General features: G+C 36.4%; 3 protein-coding genes across 7 annotated transcripts in view; 2 read left to right on the top strand and 1 right to left on the bottom strand.

Annotated features, from left to right (window-relative positions):
* The window catches only part of LOC110856429 (serine/threonine-protein phosphatase 2B catalytic subunit 2), a 54,627-nt gene extending 43,868 nt beyond the window's left edge, over positions 1 to 10,759 (top strand). Inside the window, exons 10-15 of one of the 4 annotated variants that reach the window (XM_035856964.1) lie at positions 73 to 128; positions 226 to 303; positions 4,243 to 4,281; positions 5,980 to 6,064; positions 6,140 to 6,237; positions 6,695 to 10,759. In XM_035856964.1, the coding sequence (XP_035712857.1) occupies positions 73 to 128; positions 226 to 303; positions 4,243 to 4,281; positions 5,980 to 6,064; positions 6,140 to 6,237; positions 6,695 to 6,957 (619 nt within the window). In that variant the 3' untranslated portion in view covers positions 6,958 to 10,759. The remainder of the gene's footprint in view (positions 1 to 72; positions 129 to 225; positions 304 to 4,242; positions 4,282 to 5,979; positions 6,065 to 6,139; positions 6,238 to 6,694) is intronic. The other 3 variants (XM_035856963.1, XM_022104912.2, XM_022104911.2) reach the window with 3 other exon arrangements.
* Positions 10,760 to 11,573: 814 nt separating this feature from the next.
* On the bottom strand, positions 11,574 to 15,490 carry LOC118437684. The gene is made up of 6 exons (XM_035856965.1): positions 14,723 to 15,490; positions 14,403 to 14,499; positions 14,195 to 14,331; positions 13,044 to 13,178; positions 12,425 to 12,619; positions 11,574 to 12,355 (listed from the first exon to the last, which is right to left on the bottom strand). Exons 1-6 carry the CDS (start codon positions 14,903 to 14,905, stop codon positions 12,287 to 12,289), a joined length of 816 nt encoding a protein of 271 aa, XP_035712858.1. The 5' UTR covers positions 14,906 to 15,490; the 3' UTR covers positions 11,574 to 12,286.
* Positions 15,491 to 17,264: 1,774 nt separating this feature from the next.
* LOC110856296 (glycogenin-1) lies at positions 17,265 to 23,810 on the top strand. Of its 2 annotated transcripts, XM_022104778.2 has the most exons (11): positions 17,265 to 17,460; positions 17,542 to 17,683; positions 18,180 to 18,354; positions 18,611 to 18,773; positions 19,274 to 19,400; positions 19,920 to 20,034; positions 20,381 to 20,446; positions 20,755 to 21,165; positions 21,718 to 21,858; positions 22,127 to 22,166; positions 22,252 to 23,810. In XM_022104778.2, exons 1-11 carry the CDS (start codon positions 17,454 to 17,456, stop codon positions 23,076 to 23,078), a joined length of 2,214 nt encoding a protein of 737 aa, XP_021960470.1. In that variant the 5' UTR covers positions 17,265 to 17,453; the 3' UTR covers positions 23,079 to 23,810. The 2 variants fall into 2 exon arrangements, with proteins under 2 accessions (XP_021960470.1, XP_021960471.1); XM_022104779.2 differs by lacking the exon at positions 20,755 to 21,165 and having other exon boundaries at positions 17,266 to 17,460; positions 22,252 to 23,762.
* The last annotated feature ends 1 nt before the right edge of the window (position 23,811 follows it).

Here is a 23,811-nt window from a genome sequence, read left to right as displayed (position 1 = left end):
CATGTTTCTCAGTATATTGTTCCCCAAATTTGCGGAAATTTGACCCAGAAATTATTCTTTTTTTAATTTCAGGCTCCCCAATTTCATGGATGTCTTCACCTGGTCACTACCCTTCGTGGGAGAGAAAGGTTTCTGAATTATTTGCGCGAATGGAGACATACATTTAGCAAAAAGTTCTCATTTTGGTCAGTTTTGGTAAAAGAGAATGTTGTTTTTTTCTTGCAGTGACGGAAATGTTGGTGAACGTATTGAACATTTGTTCCGACGACGAGTTGATGACGGAGGGCGAGGAAGCGGACGACGGTACGCGTCAATTTCATTCATTCCGCCTAATGCATCCGCCTCGTAATGTTGGATTGGTTGTTGTTGTTCTTGTCGGTGTTGACTATTTATTATTCTTACGTAGTCTTGATGTCGTGTGATTAAGTCTAAAATTTAATTGTGTGGTTTGTGTGTGTGTTTGTCGTTTAGATGTGCAGTTGAGTAGTACATATGTAAATTAAGTAAGAGGTGTAAATGGTTCCGTTATGGTTGGGAGTGGGGGGGGGGGAGTTTTGGGTATGAGGGGAGAGGATTTGCAATTCGGGAAGTATTGCGAATTTTTGTAGGAGAAAATTGGGAGAATTTTCTACGTGTAAAAAAATTATGATTTTACTTTTTAAGTGAATTATGCAAATTCGGGTTTTTTTGCGAATTTTTTGTAGGGGTGAAAGTAAAAAAAATTGAGGGAATTTATACCCATGTAGAAAAATTATGATTTTATTTCTGAGAGAATTTTGCAATTGGGGAGTTTTTTGCGAGTCGAAGTGAACGTTTTTGCGAATTTGTGTAGGAGTGAAAGTGAGCAATTGGGAGACTTTTCCACCTGTAGAAAAATTATGATTTTACTTGCTGAGTGAATTTTGCAATGTTCTTTTCTGCGAGTCGAACTGTACGTTTTTTGTGATTTAGAAATGAGAGACAATTTTTTGCGTGTTAGAAACATGAAGATTTGATTTTGGGTTAGATTTAGTCAACTTGTTAACGTATAATAGTTGGCATTTTGGTGAAGAATTGGGACAATTTGGGACAAGTCTAGAAAAATGATGATAGCATTTATCTTGCCATTTTTTTGCACATAGATTTGATCACAGGATACGAATTGAGACGGTATTTTGATACGAATTGGATGATTAGGTTATCAGATTGGCCGATGTTTGTCAGAAATTTATATCTCACATTTTGAAACCAATTTGTCTACAAAAAGGGAACAAATGAGTCTGATTTTGTAAAGAAATTTGAGAAATTGGTATCATTTGATTGCTCGTTTGAAGTGAATTATTAGACCGGAAATGAGCTCCTGTTGGGTATCAAGGAGAAGATTCCATCTCTAATTTATTTTTACTCGTCGTGATTTCTGGAAAAAATAGACCGCAATCAAATCAATTGAATCTCCTTTCTTTTGTAGCGGTTGAGACGAGGAGGAGACACCAATTTATTTATCTTTTTCATCAAATTAACGATTTCTTTAAAGCTGCATGGGATTCCTGAATTGAGAGAAAGTTTCCTTGCGAGAGAGAGACAGAGAGAGAGATTCAATTACTTAAAAAGTTAACTTAATTTGTGTGCCATCCATAAAAAATGGGGAGGAAAAGAAGTGTGGAAAGGAGGAGAGGACATCTGCAAAAACGAGTTGGATTAAATTTGTTGCAAAATCTGTACTTGAAGTCAACCTGTGAGGGAAATTAGATTTCCGGAAATTGGTTTTGCATAGGTTGGGCAGCACTTTTTGTGATGGGACTTGATGGAGTGGGGAGGGGAGGATGGTGGAAATTGTGTGAGGATCTGTGTCGGTCGGATAGTTTTAATTTGACGAGGAGGCAGATTGAGAATGTGACCCAATTTTTGGCCAGAGAGAGAGAGAAAGTAATGTAACCTTAGGCTGGATGGATGGATTTGATAGAGAGGGGAAAACTTTCTATTCTTGGGGCTGGATGGGTAGTTAGTTAACAGGGTTCGTTTCTGGGGGGTTTGGTACATTTCTTGCACTACGAAGCGAGAAGTGTGGGGGGCAAGAAATTGAGGATGAGAGAAAGCGCAAGAAATGTGCGTGATCTAACCACGTGCTGTATGAAGTATATGCTACGGGGCATAGTTTCTTACGCCTTGCGTTTCTTGCAGGTCCAAATAGCTGCAAAAAAACACTTTCTTATGTTATTTCTTGCACTGCAAGGCAGAAACGCAACAAATATAAGGTGAAAGAAACTGAAGAAAGTGCAAGAAACTGAAGAAAGTGCAAGAAATCTGCGCCATCTAGCCACACGCCGTATAGCGCCGGGTGTAGTTTCTAGCACCTTGCATTTCTTGCAGGTCAAAATATTTCCCTGCAAGAAACCGCTTTCTTGATGCCCTTATTTCTAGCAAGTGGTTAGAACCCCTGGATGATAGCGAGTTAAAAAGAGAGGGTCGTGAGCGGAGAAAGTTGGACTTTTATCTCCATGTGGATGGATATACGGTCCATATTTATTTTCTCTCTCTCTCTTTGACGATGATGATGATGATCTGGTGGTGGTGGTGGTGATGTGTTCATCTTGGTTCGTTGGTGGTGGTGGTGCTTTCTCTTCATTTGATTCCAACTGCGACGACTACAACTCTTCTTCTTTTTGGGGGAAAAAGATGGGATCTGTGTTGGGATTGACGTCACTTATTAGACACGGACGGACATACGTATATTCGTACCTGGGAGGATGTGGAGGAGAAGGGAGGGGAAAGCATGAGCTATCATTATCTGTGCTGCTGCTGCTGGTGTAGATGGATGGATGGATGGATGGATATGTGAGGATTGGATTGGATTGTGTTACCACACGGGTGGTGGCATTTGAGAGAGAGAGAGATGAGGATAATATGGATGGATGGATGGATCAAGATGAGGAGAGATCGGGTGTGGTGTGTGTTTTAGTGGGGTAAAAAATAGGGATTTACTTACTTACGTGTGTATGTACATACATCGTTAGGTATGTGGCCAGTAGACACGGTCTGCTTTCACTCAACAGGGTCACGCCATTCGGAGCGTGGAGCAGAATAATATTGAGAGAGAGAGAGAATTATTGTTTATGTACGTATGCATTTAGAAGGGAAAAATGTAGGGTTTTACAGGAAAAATTATGAGATGAGGATTTTAGGAGTTTGTCAAGTTTTTTTGCATTTTTACGTATGATTGGTATATGACTTTCTGATCAAAATCATGATATTCAAATGAGGTAGGTTGTGACAAATTTGCCAATTTTTTTTTTGCATTTTTGTGTATGAATTGAAATTGAACTGATTGGGCTATGATTTTCTGCTCAAAATCATGGGGTAAATTCTAACAAATTTGAGGCAAGTTTGCCAATTTTTGTATGCATTTTGGCACATGAATTGAACTGATTTTAGTGTAAAGAATATTTTTTTGTGTAAAAATCACGCCACATAAATTGAGTAGGTTCTGGTTTATTAGAGAGGAATTTGCTGGCTCAAAAAAGGCGACAAATAATTTTGTTGTAGAAAAGCAACGGTGAATTAAAGGCAACAAGTTTTTCTTACGTTTTTCACCTGTGAATTGAATTGGCATATGTATGTTTTCCGGAGGGGAGAAGGAGACGACTTTCTCGTGGCAGGGATTATTTTGGAGGTGAAAGTTTAATAGATTTAATTTGGAGAGAGTGGAGTTAGTGGGGATTAGGATTAGGTCTTTTAATGAGAGAAAACGGTATTCCTTAATCCACTCAGTTTCATTTTCATTTTCATTTCAACCTCTGTCAAGTGGTTGGTTTGGTCCTGGATTTGATCAAATTGCGGTCGTGGAAATGATGACTTAGTTTTCCGAGAAGTGAGAAATGAAAATGTGGAAATTTCCATATTTCGCAACCATCTTGCCAAATAATTCGAGCTATTTCGCAACACTATCGGTCTGTATGACGTGGTCAAGTCAAAGTTGAATTCTGAGCAGGGAGGGAATTGATTTACATATTTATGTATTTATTCTTACGTAACCTCGTAATTAACATGGTCACTGCTTTTATTTTAAAAAATGCAGATTGAATGAGTGAGGATTTTTGTGCATTTTTTTTCTCAACTTGAATAATCCAAATTTTTTTAGGTTTTTCTCTTGTTCTTTCTGAGATTTTCTTTTTTTGAAATACGTTTTGAATTTGTTTGTTTAATATTTGGTCCTTATTTTCTTGCTCTGAAAAATATTCTTCTTGTGTACTGTTGTCTGATCAGGGCACTATATTCGACGACTGAGCGAAGCCAAAGAGCTGGGTAAGTTCAGTTGCTAAAAAACAAACACCACCCGCACGACACGACTGCTCATCCTTCCTCAATAATTCCCCTCTTTTTAGTCCTGAATGTAGGTTGACTAACACTAAAATTTGGGAATAAAATGATTTGCATGATGGGTTTGCAAAAATTGGGGAAAAAGTTGCTAAAAAATTGGGCTGCACGATTAGTTTTCGAAAATTGGGATTGCGAATATGGGCTGCATGATAAGTTTGCGAAAATTGGGGGAAAATTTCTAACAACATTGATTTGCATGATAATTTGTGGCTCGTTTACTACCAAAGATCTGATTTATTCCGTTCGTAGATAAAATTTAGCGTGGGTTTTCAGTAAGAATGTTACTTTGCTAAATTTTGGATCGTTAATTCTGTAATTATTTTGCAAATTTATGGGTTAAGAATATTTTTTAATTTTGCAAGTAACACAAAATAAGAGAAATTGTAGAAAAATAATCGATTTTATTTTATTTGTGCACGTTTTGGAATTGATGAGATGCATTTTGAAGTATTTCTGCAAAAAACCTGATTTATTTTATTAATAGGATTGGAATTAAATTTAGTATGATTGGGTTTGAAGTCTTGCAATTATTTATGGAATGTAGATTTGCAAGTATTTAATTTAATTAAAATAACACAATTTTTTTAAAATTTTTTTATGAAAAGTATTTTTTTGAATTAACAAAATGCTCACTTCGTTTTTTCACTAATGCTGGCACATGTTTTGGTATGTATGAATTTGTTGAAAAAATAGGTATGAGATTTACACTAAAACCTCGATTCTCTTATCATTGTTATTCTATTATTTTGGTTTAGTTCTCATTTTCATGGCGTCATAGGCGATTATTATTTGGTGTGGGTTCTTTCTTATCGTGACAGTTTTTGGTGGGTGGATGCTCATATTTTTTGCGCTGCGATTACATAACAAGGGTTGAATTCATCCTTGTAACTTAATAATACGTAAAAAAGAAAGTGATTAACACGTGCAGGAGAATTGGCAATTTCGGGATAATTTTTTTGTGGTAGAGCGTGTGTATCTGTGAGTGTGTGTCGTGTAGAAATTTGCGTAAAAAGACTAAATATTCGTAGATGGATGATGAATAGCGATTAATTAACTGTTGTGGTAAAAAATAGTAAATTTTAGCAGGGGTGGGGAAAATACTGCGTCAAAATAAAGTATTTTGAACTCGGTTGTTCCCAGGTTTTGGATTTCCGGGGGTGTTACACCCAGAAAAAGACGAGAATCTACGTGGAAAAGACAACAATTTTACGAAAATTGTGGTTTTGTGAAGAAATTAACTTTTTATCGGTGTCAAAATACTTTTAAAAAAATCGTGAAAATGATGTATTTTGACTGCGATGAAAAGTTAATTTCTTCAAAAAACCTGTATTTTCGTAAAACTGTTGCCTTCTCCACGCAGATTTTCGTCTTTTTGTGGGTGTGACACCCCCGGAAATCCAAACCCTGGGAATAAAGGAGCTCAAAATACGCTATTTTGACAAAGTATTTTTCCCACCCCTGAATTTGTAGTGGATTGGCTGACGTAATTAATAAGTGTGTAATTTCTGTGGTTGTTGTTGTGTGTGACGATGTACTTATGATTTCTGTTAGTAAAGTACGCAGTCGATGTGTAGACTAGAATGGTATCGAAATTTTGACGGATCTTTTTGCAATGTTTTCTAGCGGCTTCAGCTGCTGCACGGAAGGAGGTTATCCGCAACAAGATTAGAGCCATTGGCAAAATGGCACGTGTCTTCTCCGTCCTTAGGTAATTTCCATTTCGCAAGAAAAAAGCCAGATAGGGAGAGAAACTGTGCTAATTCTGTGCTAATTTTACCTTTAGGGAGGAGAGTGAAAGCGTCCTGCAGCTTAAGGGGCTCACTCCCACGGGGAATTTACCCCTGGGTGCGTTGTCTGGGGGAAGGTCGACACTCCGGAATGGTGAGGAGCAAAAATAATAATGCGAAAGCGTGGGTGGGAAAATATGTTGTCAAAAGGCAGCATTTTTGGTCACGTTTTTCCGATGGCTTGGATTTCCAAGGGTGTTACAGCTGAAAAAAGACGAGAATCTGCAGAAATTAGGCGAAAATACGTGTTTTGTGAAGAAATTCGGTTTTTATCAAGGCCAAAATACTAAATTTTCACGATTTTTTTCCAAATTAAGTATTTTTCACTTCGATTAAAACGTTAATTTCTTGAAAAAAATCTGTATTTTCAACTGACTTACGCATTTTTAACGTTCAAATGTTCAATTTCTCGTCTTGTACCAGCCCTGGAAATCCAGACCCTTGAAAGCACGGGGCTCAAACTGTTGTACATTTTGCCAAATTATTTTATCCACCTCGCCCAAAAAGTAACAAATATTTGCAACTTTTAACCCCTTAATTTTTTCCCTTAGCTCTGCAAGGGTTTTCTGCAAACCACAAGATAATGTCGTTCGAGGAGGCGCGCGGACTGGACGCGATAAACGAGCGAATGCCCCCACGGAGCGAGGGTGGCTCGCCGGTGACGCCGAACGCGGGTCCGACCCCGGCCGGCGGGGCTGCCTCTGCAAAAGCTTCCACGTCAGGGAAACCGCCCGGAAATGGGAAAACTGCCACGACGGCGACGCCCACTCCTCCAGCGGCCGCCGCCGCCGCATCTGCGAACAACCATCGATAAGATAATCAAATATATGCAAATCAGTTGCTCCAGAAAAAACAAGACAGTCTTCTCCTCTTGATGAATTTCTATACATAAATAAATAAACTTCAGTCCTTCAATCTCTCACTCTAAATACTACTCACCACGATTCTACTCTTTCCCTTCACTCACTTAATGAATAAATAAATGAATGAACGAACGAGGTCACGAGGTCATCATCATCAATGTCACGTCATATGTCATGTCTTTTATGAATATTTCCCGATAATTGTTAAGCTATTTAAAAAAAAGTATGGAAATGATGATGTGATTAAGATTTAGTGCGGAATGAAAGTGGATTCGGATTGAGATTGGAATTTAAGAAATTTTACAATCAAAATCGTAAAAGTCGAACCTTAAAAGTCAAGTGTACACAAATTATGTAGTGGGTAAAATTTCTAGGCATAGTTTTTAAGAAATTATGTATGTTTGACTTGGTTTTGTTTTCAAAAATGGATATATATATTTCCTTGAATTCTTGTGGGAGGGACTGGTTTCCTGAAATACGAAGAAGAAAAAGAAGAAAAATTGAAAAGTGTTTTTTGAAAATGATTCGTTGTCTTGTCCAATTTTGAAAAAAAGCAGATTTGTTCGTTTGTTTGTTTTTGTTTTTTTTGCAAAAACTGCACAGACAACGCTGGACCCTTGTCTTTTGCACGATTTGCACACAATAATTAATTAATTAATTCGTAAATATGTAAATATGCTACGACACGCCCAAATTTAAGACTTTTAAGGAGGTTAATTAATTATTCACTAATTTTAAGGGGCTATTGGATATAAAAAAATTATGCAAATTGAAACTTAAAATCGAAACCTTTCTCTTAATTTCCTAAAAAATGTGTGTCTTTTTTGTGAATCATTAAATTAAGAATTAATTAATTAATTACGTAATCACTTAAGAGTTAAGGACTGTTAAAATCTAATCATTATTATGAAAATGTCTCTCCGTGTGTGTAGTTGTATAAAAAAATGTGGTGGTAATTTAAATATTTAAATGAGTTATCAATTAAATAATTATTATGCAAATTGTTCCATGTAAAACTTGTATAAAAAACTAGCTTGTAAAATACATAAGTCAGAGAGATATCAAAAGTCAAGATTTTGTGGGGGGTGTGCGAAAATTATGCAAAATTGAGAATAATATGCAAAAATTTATGCTAGGTGTAGACCTAAAAAATCTAGTAACACACTTTTTGCCAAAGAATTTCTAGAATTGGTGATAAAGTAAGGAAATTTTGATGCTAATTATTAATTAATTACTTATTAATTACTAAAAAAAACACTTTATCATGGTCTCGATTATCATCATCTTGTCACTTATGAAAAAAATCCCGTTGAATAATTAATACAGCTTGAAGAAAAAATAAGTAATCTTTGTTTGTTTGTTATTATTATGATTTGCGAAATTTATACAATTAAAAAGTTTAATTGAAATTTGGGAAAGACAATTTTTAATTTGCGAAAAAAACAGTGAATTTTTTTTAAAGTCTGGTCAGACACTTGAGAGTGAGATCCAGTTTGATATTATTTTAATACGTGTCGCGTTATAAGTTAACTATTTATTTAGAAAAAAAATAATTGCATAATTTCTGAAAGTAAAATTGGCCAGGATTTCTTCTTCCAGTTGTCCCTCGATATCGATTTCTGCTACTATAAAAGTTTGCTATTTTTAGGAAATATTCATGGATTTGAAACTCAAAACTTTTTACTACACTGCAAAAGATATCAATCATTTTTAAAGAAGACAATTAAAAAATAGGGAAACTTTTTGACTTTAAAAAGCTCATGGGAAAATCGAGCTGTGTTGAAAAAATTGCGAATTTTTGTGCAGAAATAATATCTCTGGAATATATTTAGGTACACAGAATTATGCAATTCTGTGCAAAATTTCTGGGGACAATTCTTCTTTGTGGGAATTTTGTGCAAAATTCTCCATACGATATCTCTAGAGTATACAGAATTATACAGTTCTGTGTAAAATTTTTGGTGAGAATTTTTCTGCAGAAAAGTGTGCGAATTTTTTTCGCCAGTTCGATTTTTTTCACGTGAGAATTACATACATAGATTTAGCATAATCAGCACAAGCCATAAGCAGCCAAATGAGAGAACCTTTTTAAATTATGTAGAGCCTTAAATTAGAGCCTTAATTGATTTCCTTATGATCCAACCGATTATGCAACTCGCAAAGTAATATTTAAAGAAAAAATATCGATACTTAAAAAAATAGTTACTAATTTGCTCGGAAACTTTTGATATGACCTGTTTAACTTGTTGTTTTTTCATACTAAAATAATTTACGTTTCTTAAAATAATTAATTACGTGCAGCTTTTTGAATCTGAAAAAATCTTCACTTTTTCTCTGGTCAAGAGTGCTTTATTGATACATCAAACTAATAAAAAACCGTAGCCTTTTTGCATTTACATACATACAGGAAGGGAAAATTCGAAAGTAAGTAATTTAAAGTCATATTTAAACAAAAAAGTGAAAGTTACATATGCAAGTAAGGACTTAAAAAACTGTTTCTGTGAAGGACGAAATGTTTGCATACAACATAATTGTTTTATTTAAACAGGTAATTAATTAAGGATGCACATACATTTTACATGATTAATTAGTAGGGTAATTATAATTAATTAGTTACTTAAGTATTTATTAAAGTCATCCCTGAACTGATATTTGTAAGTACGTCATCATAATCATCATCATCGCTCTGTTGCCTAATCATCATCATGTCTAAAAGTGTATGTAAATTTAATTAATTAATTCGGGTTGATTAGTTTCTTCTTTTTTTAATTGTAATTGAATCAAGTCAGTTTCTTTATTTTTAATTAATTGGTTAATTAAGGGTTTATTTGAGGTTATTATATTTTGGGGGAGAAGGCTCAGTTACAAATTAATAATTAATTTAGGTTGACCTGAATTTGATACATTTAAGACTTTTAATTAATTGTTTTGAATTAATTAATTAGTTTTTTTTGGAAATTTATCTAATTTTTTGTTTGTTTGAACACCAGCTAACAAAAAAAGATAAGCCAATCAATTAATAAATGAAGAAAAAGACTAGGGATTAAAAAGAGTTAGTAGAAAGTGATAAGATAAGGTTTTATTTAACGGATAAGGTAATTTTATAATAAGGTAAGAATTATATACAATCAGTGTTGAAGGAGTGGGGAAAATTGTGGTGGGTGGGTGGGTAATTTTTGGGAGAAAGAAATTCGCGAATTTGCAAAAATTTCTGCAAAAAAGAAATCGAGATTTGTGAAGAAACCACCCCCACTTTTGAGCCACACACACTACAGCAATCGCCCGGTGACTAGATAAGGACGTGATTTTTAAACGGTATTAAATTCGTTTTTCCAGTCGTAAAACCAAAAATTTGGAGATTTTTATGAAATCGAAATTTCTCCAATTTTTGGGAACGAATTTGGGAAAGAATTTAATCGGCCCGTTTTTAATCACCTTTTTAAAATAAACGATTAAAAACAGTCAGGTTTCTTCTTCTATCGAACTTATTAGTTTTGAAAGAAAAAAGAGAAATTAAATTGTAAGTTAAAATTTAATGAGGAAATTAAAGATGATTTAATTTAATGCCACCTTTTTCTGATCGCTCATTATAATTATAATTACGGTAATTAATTAATTATCAGTTTTTCCTTTATTCTTCAAAGCGAGTGCTAAAAAATACAAATATTACGGATTTTTGATTGCAAAAATGGATTTGCGAATAATGAATAATGATAAAGTTGCCAATTTATTTAACTGATTAAAATGATCATATCAATTTTTGAGGAGATTTACATACACACATGTATAAAAAATTACTTATTTAATATGCCAGCCACCACCTTTTTACTTGGTAATTAATTAATTAATTAATTAATTAATTAAACTCTGTCTGAACAAAAAATAACTGAAAAGTGATCCAAGATTGATTGAGCTTCAAGCAAAAGTTAAAGACATGAATATTTTAACAAGTTTTTGAAATTGAAATCTTGTTAAAATAATTATGTAAAAAGAGAAAGTCTTATTAATTTTAAATTTACAAAGAGAAAAAGTTAATTTATGGATTAATTAATTAAAAATTGATACCCTTGTTAATTATGGAAAAAAATGAATGGATAACTTTTTAAATTGTGGCTGCCGTTTTTTATTTAGAAATTTGTAAAATATGATAAAAAATTTCGTGCTAAAAATTATTATGATTTGCAAGAAGGAATATCTATCTACTTAACGTAAGATAAGCCAAGTTTACCTTATCTACATATATTAAAGTCAGTAATTCTATAAGATAAGTATAGCAAAATATTGATGTGCTTGCATCATTAATTAATTAATTGTTCCAATATCCAGGTGAAAATCCAGATTAAGAAACAATCAATTATTTATAATGGAGATGAATCAATTAAAAAATGGGTTAAATATAGTTAATTAATTAATTGATAATTAGCTAAATATTATGAATTAATTAAGTACTCTCTCTCTCCAATCCAATCCTCCACCACGTGCGCGTAAAGCACGTGGGTATGCAATTTTACCATAGATTGGTTAGGCACGTTGATTACACACACACCACAAAACTACTTGACTTGACTTGTATAATTAATTACACACCGATTTATAACTACTTTAGTTATTTAAATATATAATTAAACTTAATTAATTATATGATTACGATTTACCTTATTACAAACCTTAAATTGTATAATTCAGCGTGATCCAAAATATTATATTTAAAAGTTGGAAATAATATTATAAATAAATAAATAAATAAATAAATAAATACTACCCGATTCAAAATATTCAATATGATGATGCTAATCGTGAAGATAGGAAAATAAAGTCAATTAAAATATATTACGAAAAATATTTGAAAATTTGCATTTAGAGATAAATTAGGATGCAGATGGACATGAATCTTTTTAGAAATATGATATAGTAAAATACTGATTTTTTTCATATTGGGCGTCGAATTTTGGGAATTTTAGTGAAGAAATTGGATCACTCGGGAATTTTTGCATGAAATTTTCAGCAGTAAAATAGTGATTTTTTCGTAATTGTTTTTAAGGATTTTTCAGGTTTTAAGCTTTGTGAAATTTTAAATTTTGCAATGGTGCGTTTAATTTTGATGTCTGCAAATTTTGTGAAGTTTCCAATATTGAAAAATTTCCACATATGTCGTCGAATTAGTTTCCTAGAATTTTTCAGGTTTTAAGCCTTGCAAAATTGCAATTTTTTCGATGATGGGTTTTGATTTTTCTCCCAATTTTAATATGAATGTTCCCAATTTTGTAATTCTTGTTTTTTTTAGACCTTGTTTGACTTTGAGAAGAGAAATCCGAGAAAGTAGAAGATCGAGTTGAGGAAGAGGATAAACTGAAAAATTTTTAAAATTAGAGATATTTTTCATAAAAAGGTGACATTTTTGTTGAATAAGATTGTTACAATGGCTGCGAAATGAGGATCCAAGTCGTGCGCCATGAAAGTCCAGTGGTGATCGAAGCCGGAAACGTCGGGGTGTTTGGTGGCTTCGTAGAGAATGGTTTCGCGGACGGAGGACTGGAACTGGTCGCCAACGTTGAGGTACTTGGTCAAGTAGCAGTAACAGTGTCGCACGTAGTTCGTCTCACCCGCAGAAAGCTAAATGTACAATTAGTTTACGTAAAATTAGGTAACGTCGGTAGGACTCATTATCAAAATCAGCACGTTTTTAAGCATTTCTGGCCGCTCTGGGAATTTATTTTAAAATTCTGGACGACAAATTTATAGTCAGAAAGTTGATTAGTAGAATGGCGATAAGGTTTTTTAAGCCAGTTTTCAATTTTTCTGAAGGCTTCTTTAACTTGAGATGTCCTAAAAAAAACTGCCAAAAACTGCCAAAAACTGCCAAAAACTGCCAAAAACTGCCAAAAACTGGAGTGTGTATTTATAAAAACTGGCAACTCAGGAGGAATACTAATTTGCTGTCCAGAATTGTAAAATATGTTTCCATCGGAGAAAAATGTGCTGATTTACATAATAGGTATGTGAAAAGAATTGGCAACAAATGTGGGAAAATTCTGACCGAGAATGACAATCCGACTCCTTCCCAATCCATCGACACGTGGCAGCAGTTCTCGTTGAAGTACCAGACCCCAAAAATGGAGCAGATCGCAGCGATGAAGCAAAACACGGCGAGCCCGAAATGGAGAAGTTTGTTCTGTGGAAATTGAATTTTGAAAGCATATTATTTCAGGTGAAAGTGACCGCTTGAGAGAAGAAATAAGGGGGAGAAAGTGGTTTCTTGCAGGTAAAAATTTTGACCTGCAAGAAATGCACGGCGCAAGAAACGACGCCACGCCGCTGTACTTCGTACGGCGCCGCACATTTCTTGTACTTTCTCCCAGTTTCTTGCACCTTGCATTTCTTGCATTTTTTGCTTTGCAGTGCAAGAAATGCACTAAGAAAGTGGTTTCTTGCAGGTAAATATTTTGACCTGCAAGAAATGCACGGCGCAAGAAACGACGCCACGCCGCTGTACTTCGTACGGCGCCGCACATTTCTTGTACTTTCTCCCAGTTTCTTGCACCTTGCATTTCTTGCATTTTTTGCTTTGCAGTGCAAGAAATGCACTAAGAAAGTGGTTTCTTGCAGGTAAATATTTTGACCTGGAAAATGGGATTTAGTAGTGGAGTGGGGAAATAGTGTGGTTTTAACGGTTTCTTGTTTACCAGTGCTCGGGATATGGGGAAAATTGGAAAATTGGGGTTTTCGCTTTTTAGTACTATTTAAAAGGGTGGGAATTGGGAAAAAGTGTATCTTTGGGATATCGTTTCGCCACGTTTTGAGTGAGCTTCTCTTATCAACATCAAGTTTTTCTAATTTTTCCCACGGTAAGAATTGTTTTTTCCCATTTCTCCCACGTGCCCTGGGAGGAAAAAATGCAATTTTTCTGGTACAAGTAACCACTTGTACGAAATAGCGGGGGGAAAGTGGTTTCTTGCAGGTAAAAATTTTGACCTGCAAGAAATACAAGGCGCAAGAAACGACGCCCCGCCGCGCATAATCATACGGCGCGTGGCTAGATGGTACAGATTTCTTGCACTTTCTCCCAATTTCTTGCACCTCGCATTTCTTGCGTTTTATGCTTTCCACTGCAAGTAATGTAGCAAACCCGCAAGAATCGAAACACTGTGAATTCATGAGAATTTGAAGTGAAGGAGGTTATTAACATACGAATCTGTTCCAATCGACGGATGCCTGTTTGACGATGACGAGCCCGATAAGCATGACGCACGAAGCTCCCAAACAGATTAGAATCGCTGCCAGCACAAATTGGTTGAGAGGTTCGCGTGTCCATCCATTTCCATAGCCTATTCACGACGTATTACATATTTGCACATGCAGATTTTTGCAAAAAAAGTAAAAGCTTTATTCCCTTTACCTTTTTCAGTGTCGCCCGTTTGTTGGTTGATCCGTTCTCCGAGAAATTCATGCGGATATCCGGGTAACCAAAGACCAAATGCGATAAAGCCGAATGCCTGGAAAAATTTGGGTTCGAAAAAATAAACATCTAAAAATTTTGGGTGAACAATTACAAGATATTTTTGGGAGATTTTCTTAAGAAAAAAATGGAACTGTCTGGAAAAATGTGATTTTGCGAAAAAATTGATATTTAGAAATTTTGGGTGGAAAATTTTAAGAAAAAAGTTGAAAATTGTGTAATTTTTTTATGAAATTTTACAGAAAAAACTTTACGCTTACAATATTCAAAAGTCTGAGAAATCCAGGCACGCTGCAAATGTAGGTTGGTGAGCAGCCAAACTTTGTAGTGTTGAGGGGGGAGATCTTATTATTCGTTGCGGGGGGAAGTTGTGGGGACAAAGGGCCAGATATTGTGGAAATCACGGGATTTATCATCATTCCTTTCGCCTCGGGATCACCCATTTTTCAAGTTAAAAATGCAATTCCCCAAAAATTTTCAGAAATTGAGAAGAGAAAGTCGTTGTAATAGATTCCAGGGGGAAAAGTAGATGTTCAACTTTCAGAAATTTTAGCAACAAATATTCTTAAAATGGTATGAAATTTTCAGAAATTGAAAAGAGAAAGTCGGTGTAATAGATTCCAGGGAAAAAAGTTGAAGTTCAACTTTAAGAAATTTCAGGAACAAATATTTGGAAAATGATTTAAAATTTTCAGAAATTGAAAAGAGAAAGTCGATTCCAGGGGAAAAATGTTGATTATCAGCTTTCAGAAATTTCAGGAATTTGAAGTAGAACGCTATGAAATTTTGAGAAATTGAGACAAGAAATTTGCTGATATCTCCTCCAGCACAAAACCTGGATTGGGAAACGTTTCCCGTTTTGTCTCGTAGTAATCGTTGCATGATTTTTGTTCGCCCGAATTTTGTTTCGTGGTGGGGGTGATAACCATCTATCTAATCGCGCTGGATGGGCAGATATTGAGATGGTTTTGTCCCCTCTCTGACAAGGAAATAAATAGGTATGCGACGCGACTAAAATGCTAATTGACACGTGCTCTCTTTTTTTCTGACCATTCCGTGTTTTTGGACTGGACCCATTAGGTAAAGTGGTTTTATGGAAAAAGTGCGTGATTACGGTGGGATTACGTGAAACACTTTCACTACTTTGGGAAAAGTAAATGGTGTTATGTCATGTCAATCCTGTTGACCAAAAAGAGCTGGTTTTATACATGCATGCATTTTAGTTATGCAAAATCGAAGAAATATGTACATATGAAAAGAAAGGTGAAAATATTTACGGGGAAAATACAAAATATAGAATTTTTTACATTTCTATTTTAATTCATTGCTCATTAATTTGTTGGGTTTTGTCAAAAAAAATTTATCCACGTATTTTTGTAAATAGCCGAAATGCTAGTACATGAAAATGATTTTTTATAGCTGATTGAAATAAAGGCAAAGTATAATTATTGACTTTAAGAGAAAGCATCTTTGACTACTTGTGTGATGCGAAATATATTTGCAAAAATACAAAGTGGAGTTGAATCATTACATTTATTTTTGCAAAAGTGCAGAAATCCTTCCTAATTTCGAGAATTTTTGTTTGGAGTCCAGTCTTTCGTGTAATATTCCACATCGAACTACATATTGATATATTTTTGTTAAAATTAGACGAATTATATATTTTTAGGTGATACCTAAAATATTACAAAAACATTGATCTTGAAGAAAACCTAGAAATACTGAAAAATATTGAGAAAACTTTGAAATTTTTGACGATGTTTGAGAATGGTACACTCACTAATCAAAATTTGTCGATGATGCGTCATAAAATGAAAAAGTCTAAAATACTATAAATGAATAAATGTGCGTGGTACAATGTTTACATAAAAGAGAACAATGTGGAAATATTCTGGGAATTTTTGTGGGGAAAACAACTGAGTCGACATGAATGGTCGTGTTAAATAAGAGTCTACGCTACAAGAAGAACGTTCGTTCGTTTGAATGTGCGTGTTTGACCAGCGACGCCACAGATGGACGCCAGCCTTCCGCAGTTACCTATTTTGTTTTTGGACTCGTTACGCAGCCAGGTAAATAAATTGTGTAACGAAAAAAGTGATATTGTTCTTGATTGCTGTCATTAATCAGGAGGGGGATGCAAAATTCGTGGCATATATAACCAAATTGGTGTCAAGAGAGGAAAGTAAATAGAAATACGACGCAATTATTTAGATATGTAACTGAAAAACGGTACGATGTTCTTCTCGATAATGTGTAAATGAATTTGGAAAACGGGGAAAAAAGAATGACGCTCCAAACAAAGGTGCCTCATCAAACTCCCCCAGATGCGTAGTTCTGGGTAAGTAGTTATCAAAAAGGTATATTCCAAGGGACATAGTTTGGAAGGTTTGGACAAGACTAGACGAGAATAATTAAATGCCACGCTGAAAACCGTGGTACTAAAGCAATACAGGCCGGTCGGTCAAAAAAAGCTATCTTAAAGGATGAAAAGTACATTACATGCTAGGACTAGGACCATTAGCGGATAATTATAAATAGGTCAAATATGCATATCTATCAGTTCAGAAAACGTCATTTGATTTCGTCGTAGAATGCACTTTTAGCATGCAGACTATGAACAAAGTACGTAAATACATAAGACTTCCAACCCTGAAGTCTGAAGAAGTCTTGATACTTGATACGTACGTATGTAAAAGACTTCGCTTGTCATCGGATGAGTTTCGGTCGGGTCTTCGTCTCTTATACGAGATTCTCAACTTGAAAACAAGCCGAGATTACGTATATGTTTGATCATTCATTTCATATTAGTTTAGTAGTTCTTTGGCCGGCTGCTAAAGCTGGTTCTGTGTTCGTGCGTCGCATTTATAACGCAGTAAAGTTACATATATTTGATACATGCATATTAAATTTATTTAGTATTACCGACTATATTTTGAGAATTAGCTAGTCTTTCATAAGGAAAATACGCTATATACGTGGAACGAGGTTAAGATGCCAGGTATGAAATTGTTGACAATTGTTGATAATATTTCTCTGGGTAGGTTGGTAGTTAAAGGAATATTTTATTACGCAAAAATAGGAGAAGACGAAGCATGGGTTACACTGGCGACGAACGATTCCTACGCCTTGGGGACCCTCGTCGTCTCGAGATCCTTGAAGCGCGTCAACACGACCCGGAAGTTGGTGGTAATGGTCACATCTGGAGTGTCAGTTCCTATGAGGTTTGTTGTCTACATATTACGCCGGTGTGGTCGTCAGTGGTCGCGGAAGCTGGTCAGCCAATCTTAAATAGTCTGAAAAAAATTGAAAAGCTTCCTGGTAGAATATTTTGTATTATTTTCTAAAACCCGGAAATAACTTCTCAGAAGTTTTAGAGGCTATACTATTGGCTGAATAGGCCGTGGGGGCGGGCGTGGGGACATTGACCTTCTAGGATGGGAGGGGTTTATATAACATGGGCAGTTGATGGGGACACAGTGGCGGCGGAAGCAGGGGGACAAGGGGTCATTGTCCCTCCCAAGAAATTCAGCAAATTCGTATCTTGCCCATTTTAATAAGTTCCTCCTCCGCCAATTTATAAATGCTAATGTCCCCACAACTTCCGCCGCCACTGTGGGGGCACCGAATGCCCCTGGGGACATTGTCCCTCTGTCCCCACACACGCTTCCGCGGCCACCAAGCCAAAGAATTTTCATTACAATCACATTGCCTTCACAGGAAAGCATTATCGAGTGAATTTGACGTGGTTTACGACGTGAACATCATTGACTCCCAAGACGCTGCAAACTTAGCTTTACTCACACGCCCCGAGTTGGGAATCACTTTTACCAAACTCCACTGCTGGAAGCTGGTGCAGTTTTCGAAATGTGTATTTTTGGATGCTGACACACTGGTGAGAAGAAGGAACGATCTTTCATTCATTCGTTTTTACTCTCTTGCATGTATGCATGTGCAGTTAAATAGTCACGATCTAAATTTAAAATGAGAGAGACAAGATTATTTTATCTGATTCGGATCACACCCGGGTAGATATTTATGTAGAGCAAAATGCAAAAAATACAATGACCGACGAGTATGTATGTGTGCATGAATTTTGCAATGTTGCTAAATGTAATGTGGGTCAATATTTATTTAATTTCTTTCTGCAGATCCTGCAAAATTGTGATGAACTGTTTGACCGTAGTGAGTTTTCAGCTTCACCAGATGTCGGATGGCCGGATTGCTTCAACTCTGGCGTCTTCGTGTTCAAACCGTCAATTGAGACTTTTGATAAATTGTTGGCATTCGCAATTGCCAGGGGGTCGTTCGACGGTAATTTTGACGTTAATTATGATAAGAGTTAATAAAACCGGAGGGGGGATGTGTATTTAAGAAAAATATGTGGCTGGAATATGTGCTTAATATTTTCGAAAAACGGTCAAAATATGCGTGAAGCATGTACGAAAAGAAAAATATTTTCGCAAAATTTGTATTTTTAGATGTAACACTCTGGATTTTTTGAGGTCCAGTTTTTTTTAGCAAACAGATTTCGTCTCAAAGTATATGCGTTTATGAAAAAATACGTAAAAAATTTCCCTATTTTTCAAACAAACAGCGGAAATATTTATGTTTATGTCTGAAAACCTAGAAATATGTACAAAATATTTTGTGATCTGTATTTAAGAGCTAGGGAACACACCACAAAATTTGGCCGTCGGTGTAATGAAAAGTTGCAAATAAATACATATCCGCCCTCTGATTATGACATAATTTTGAGCGTATTTGTACGTCGTGGGTAGAGTTGTTTGTTATTAAAAATAGTTGTTTTTTAGGTGGTGATCAAGGTCTTTTGAACTTATACTTTAATGACTGGTCTGTCTCGGATATAAGCCGTCATCTGCCCTTCATTTACAACATGGTCGCGTCCGCCGCCTACACATATCTACCTGCCTTCAAAATGTACGTAAGCCAGCCCAGTTCCAATACTACAGACGTACTTATCCATACAGATAAGTCAGAGTAGAGACATATGCGTATTGCATTGCATCTGAATTTTTTTCCTGGTGACCCACTTTCTTATCCACTCGTTGAGATTGAACTTGAGTGTGTGTAGGAATTTACTCTGCATATTAATTTACTGCAGATGAAGTGGCCGCGGAACCAGTGGGGACATTAACAGTGTAGATAGGGGTGGGAGAGGTATATGTAAGATGGGAAGATGATGGGGATAACTGAGGGGTATTGTCCCCACCCTTCCGCGGCCACTTTGCCCATGTTTGTATGCTCTGCACAGTCTGGTATTTATTTACTGGTGTAGAATTATTTAGATACGTCCTTGTCTCAATCATATCTTCATTTGTAGACTTGATTCATTCATTCATTCATGGATGATTTATTGACCCAGTATTATTGCTGAAAGAAATGAGTTTTGGAGCTTCTGTTTATTTAACTTTAACTTATCATGAATTTCTGTTTTAGGTTTGGTGCAAATGTGAAAATCGTCCACTTCATTGGCCCAGAAAAACCATGGTTGATGTATTTTGACAGTTCGACTGGCATGGTTCGAGCCCCATCCGGCCAGGAACATTTGTTCGTAAGTTCAATGTCCAGCTTTAAAACAGTTTGTATAATTGATTTGAACAGATAGAATAATGCTGTTTTAGCCCGAGTCGGGGCTTATTTACCCCTCATGGTTGTCTGTCTATCGATTAGGCTCGTAAAATTTATCCTCCCGACTTGAAATTTTGCACACACGTAGAATTTGCTAAATTAGGAAGATGAGCAAAATGTGTCGAAAAATAAATAAAAAGGTTCTACTTGTGGTACTTTACCTCGATTAGATATTAAGAACACCCTGACTCGGGCTAATTCAGGCTGCACTTCTGGTTTTTATGATAATATTTTGATTTTATGAGTAATTATGACTTACATTTTTTTAGGAGCTTCTACAATCTTGGTGGAATATTTTTCGCACCGATGTGCACAATAAATTGTCGCCGGAAATGGTAAGAAAGATAATTTATTCGCTATATTTTTTTATCTTGTGAGTTTTGTGTCTGTTAACAATTAACCCTATTCAACACACAAGGTTTTGGACCTTTTGAATTTTTGAGATTCTAAAAATAGGCTTCAAAATTGAGAACTTTTCATCATTTTATGCAAATCTAGAGCATATGTTACACAGAATTGCCCCCATATCTTTCAGTCAAGAGTCATGATTCATGATCTCTTTTTTACAGTTTACATATCCGTTTCGTTAACATTATTAGTATTTCTTCGGTCGACTAACCGTTTTGGTGTTTAATGAATGGAGGGCGGAGGTGGTCATCAGTCGGCAACTGAGGCTGAGGCAGAACAGGTACAGGATCCCTTCTTATACGTTCACACGCCCACGGCCAACGCTTCTTCAGAGCCAAGTTCGTTCAGTTTGCAAATTCATGAATCGTCTTATCATCCACCACCAGCAGTTGTTCAATCAGATCAATCTCAATCTCAACCACCCATCTTTCACTGGACAAGTGTAGCAATTGAAAGGTTTGCGCCAGAGACGACGACGCCAGTAATAACGGCACCTTCCATAAGATCGTCCTCTCCTCCTCCTCCAATGATTTTTAATTTAGAATCAAATTCAGCTCTGGAAGAGCCTTCCGATGAATCGGTTGCTTGTTTTACATCATCGTCCGAAAGTATTGAACAAAATCAAAGTGAAAAAGAACCAGGGTTTGTAAGTTTTATGAAAAAAAACCGCAGCAGCAGCAGCAGCAAACTGCAAATTGCTTGGGATAAGCTACTTATAATTGCTGACAGTGTTTCGGGTGCGGGTAAACATTTGCAAGAAAGAACGGGAAGGTTTCTTGCAGGTATTTTGACCTGCAAAAAATGCAAGGCGCGAGAATCGACGCCGCTAGAGCTTATAGGACGCTCGGACGGATAAGCTGCTTATCATAAGCATATTTCTTGCACTCTCTCCCAGTTTCTTGCACCTTGTATTTCTCCAGTTTCTTGCTTTGCAGTACTCGAAATGTGCCAAACCCGAAACACTGATTGCTGCCGATAAGCATGAAAATGGCAATGAGGGATACGTAATATGCATATCTTCGACCACAAACAGGCATTGGGATTCTATTTAGTTTAGTTTTGTGCTTGAATAATGATCTAACGATAAGCCATTTACATATATTTTTTGCCTCCGCTTCTTATGCTACTCTTTACAGTTAAGAGTATTTTAAGTTAATATGAATTATAAGTAATCCGTAAATTGCGCAAACTTTTTTAGGCTGGACTTGCCGGAGCATTTGCAAAAATGTCGCTGGAAGGAAGTAAATCGGATAAACAGATTGAATTTGAGGAGCAGATGAGGAAACATGCGTGGGAATCGGGTCACATCGACTACTTGGGGAAGGATTCTTTCGATAAGGTGTTTTTTTTACTATTTTTCTTTGTATGTTTATCCTCATAAATAAGACAATTTGGTTAAATTAATTGGTACTAAAGTTAGATTTAATTCAAAATGTTGCTAATTCTTGGGCAAAGTTTTACGCCGTTTTTATTTTTGCAAAGTTCTACACCGTTTTTATATTTTTGCAAAAGTTTTACGCCGTTTTTATTTTTGCAAAAGTTTTACGCCGTTTTTATTTTTGCAATCATCACTCAAATTCAATTCCTTATTTCTTTGATTATTGCAGATTATGAAAAAAATTCATGCGTCGATGGCACAAGCTGACAGTGAGTTTACTTACAAATGTTCGAAATTCAATTCATTTAACTAGATAAGCTATATTGTCAATATGTATAATGCACATATTTTCAGAATCTGGCGAACCAAGTGAGAAACCAGCAGAACCGGCACCACCAACAACAACCAGTGATCCTATTCCTACTCAGGCAACGCCAACAACCAAAACTGAACCAGAGCAGGTGGACGAGGCCGTTTTAGCCGAGGAGCGACTCGCCGTCGAGAAAAAGCTGGCTGAGCAGAAGAAAGTCGCAGAGCAAAAATTGATTGAAGAAAAACAAGCGGCCGAAGAGCGCGCGGCCGCTGCGTCGCAAGCGGTCCCTGCATCGCCAGAAGTCGCTGCACCGCAAGCCTCCGAGCAAACAGAGTCCAAACCGGCAGAGATAACTGCGCCTTCTGGACCCGCTCCAGCAGCGGTCGCTACGCCTGCGCCTTCGGAACCAGCTCCCGCTCCGGCAGCCGCAGAAGCCACTACGCCTGCGCCTTCTGAACCCACTCCCGCTCCGGCAGCCGCAGAGGTCACTACGCCTGCGCCTTCTGAACCCACTCCCGCTCCGGCAGCCGCAGAAGCCACTACGCCTGCGCCTTCTGAACCCACTCCCGCTCCGGCAGCCGCAGAGGTCACTACGCCTGCGCCTTCGGAACCAGCTCCCGCTCCATCCGCCGCAGAGGTCACTACGCCTGCGCCTTCTGAACCCGCTCCCGCTCCGGCAGCCGCAGAGGTCACTACGCCTGCGCCATCTGAACCTGTTCCAGCAACCGCAGAGGTCACTACGCCTGCGCCTTCTGAACCCGCTCCCGCCCCAGCAGCCGCAGAGGTCACTACGCCTGCGCCTTCGGACACTTCTGCCGCGTCTGAACCTCCTACGGCTCCACCACGACGTCAATCAAAAGGAAAATGAGTCAAAGTCATTATAAGAGTTGAAATGAAATGTGTCATATAATTTATTTATTGTCGTCAATGTTCTGTTCTAATAATTTTTGGTTCATTCATATTCATTTTTTGCATGCTTTTTTTCTAACCACCTCCGGCTGATGCTGGTGAAGTCTAACTTTCTAATATTTAGTCATATGTATCATTAATTGCGTGACTTCATAGTAATGAATCTGCAAAATTTAGGAGCTATAATTTAGAATTTGCAACCCCAACTTCTGCTTCAACTCAATTTGCATATTGCTCTCTCGGTTTCTGTCATTAATATGATATCAGAGGAATATATATAATGTATTTTACAATCAGTCCTCAAATTTTGAGACTGGTGGCTGAGCAAGACTTTAGTCGTAATATTTATTGGCAGCTATTTAAGAAGATTGAGCTATGTATTTATGAGCTTCGTTAAAATAGTAGTTATTAATTAATTACTTGATTGATACAACGAATTATTTGAGCTAAACGTGTGCCAAAATGACCCTACCAACCAATAGACTTGTTCTGTAGCAAGCAGAGTATATAATTATTTAGCAATAATATGTAAATACAATAATGAACTGATACTGTTCCCAAATTTTGCAAGCATGTAATAAGAACGACAATAACTAATCAATGAATCAATCAATCAATATATATTATTAAAGAATAGTTTGTGCAATATGTATGTGATTATGAATTACAACGGTCTAATAAAGAGAGTAAAT

Source organism: Folsomia candida, unplaced genomic scaffold, assembly GCF_002217175.1.
Source record: "Folsomia candida strain VU population unplaced genomic scaffold, ASM221717v1 Fcan01_Sc015, whole genome shotgun sequence".
Taxonomy (NCBI): domain Eukaryota; kingdom Metazoa; phylum Arthropoda; class Collembola; order Entomobryomorpha; family Isotomidae; genus Folsomia; species Folsomia candida.
The sequence above is the reverse complement of the archived record's forward strand: the minus strand, read 5'-3'. Positions and strand labels throughout refer to the sequence as shown.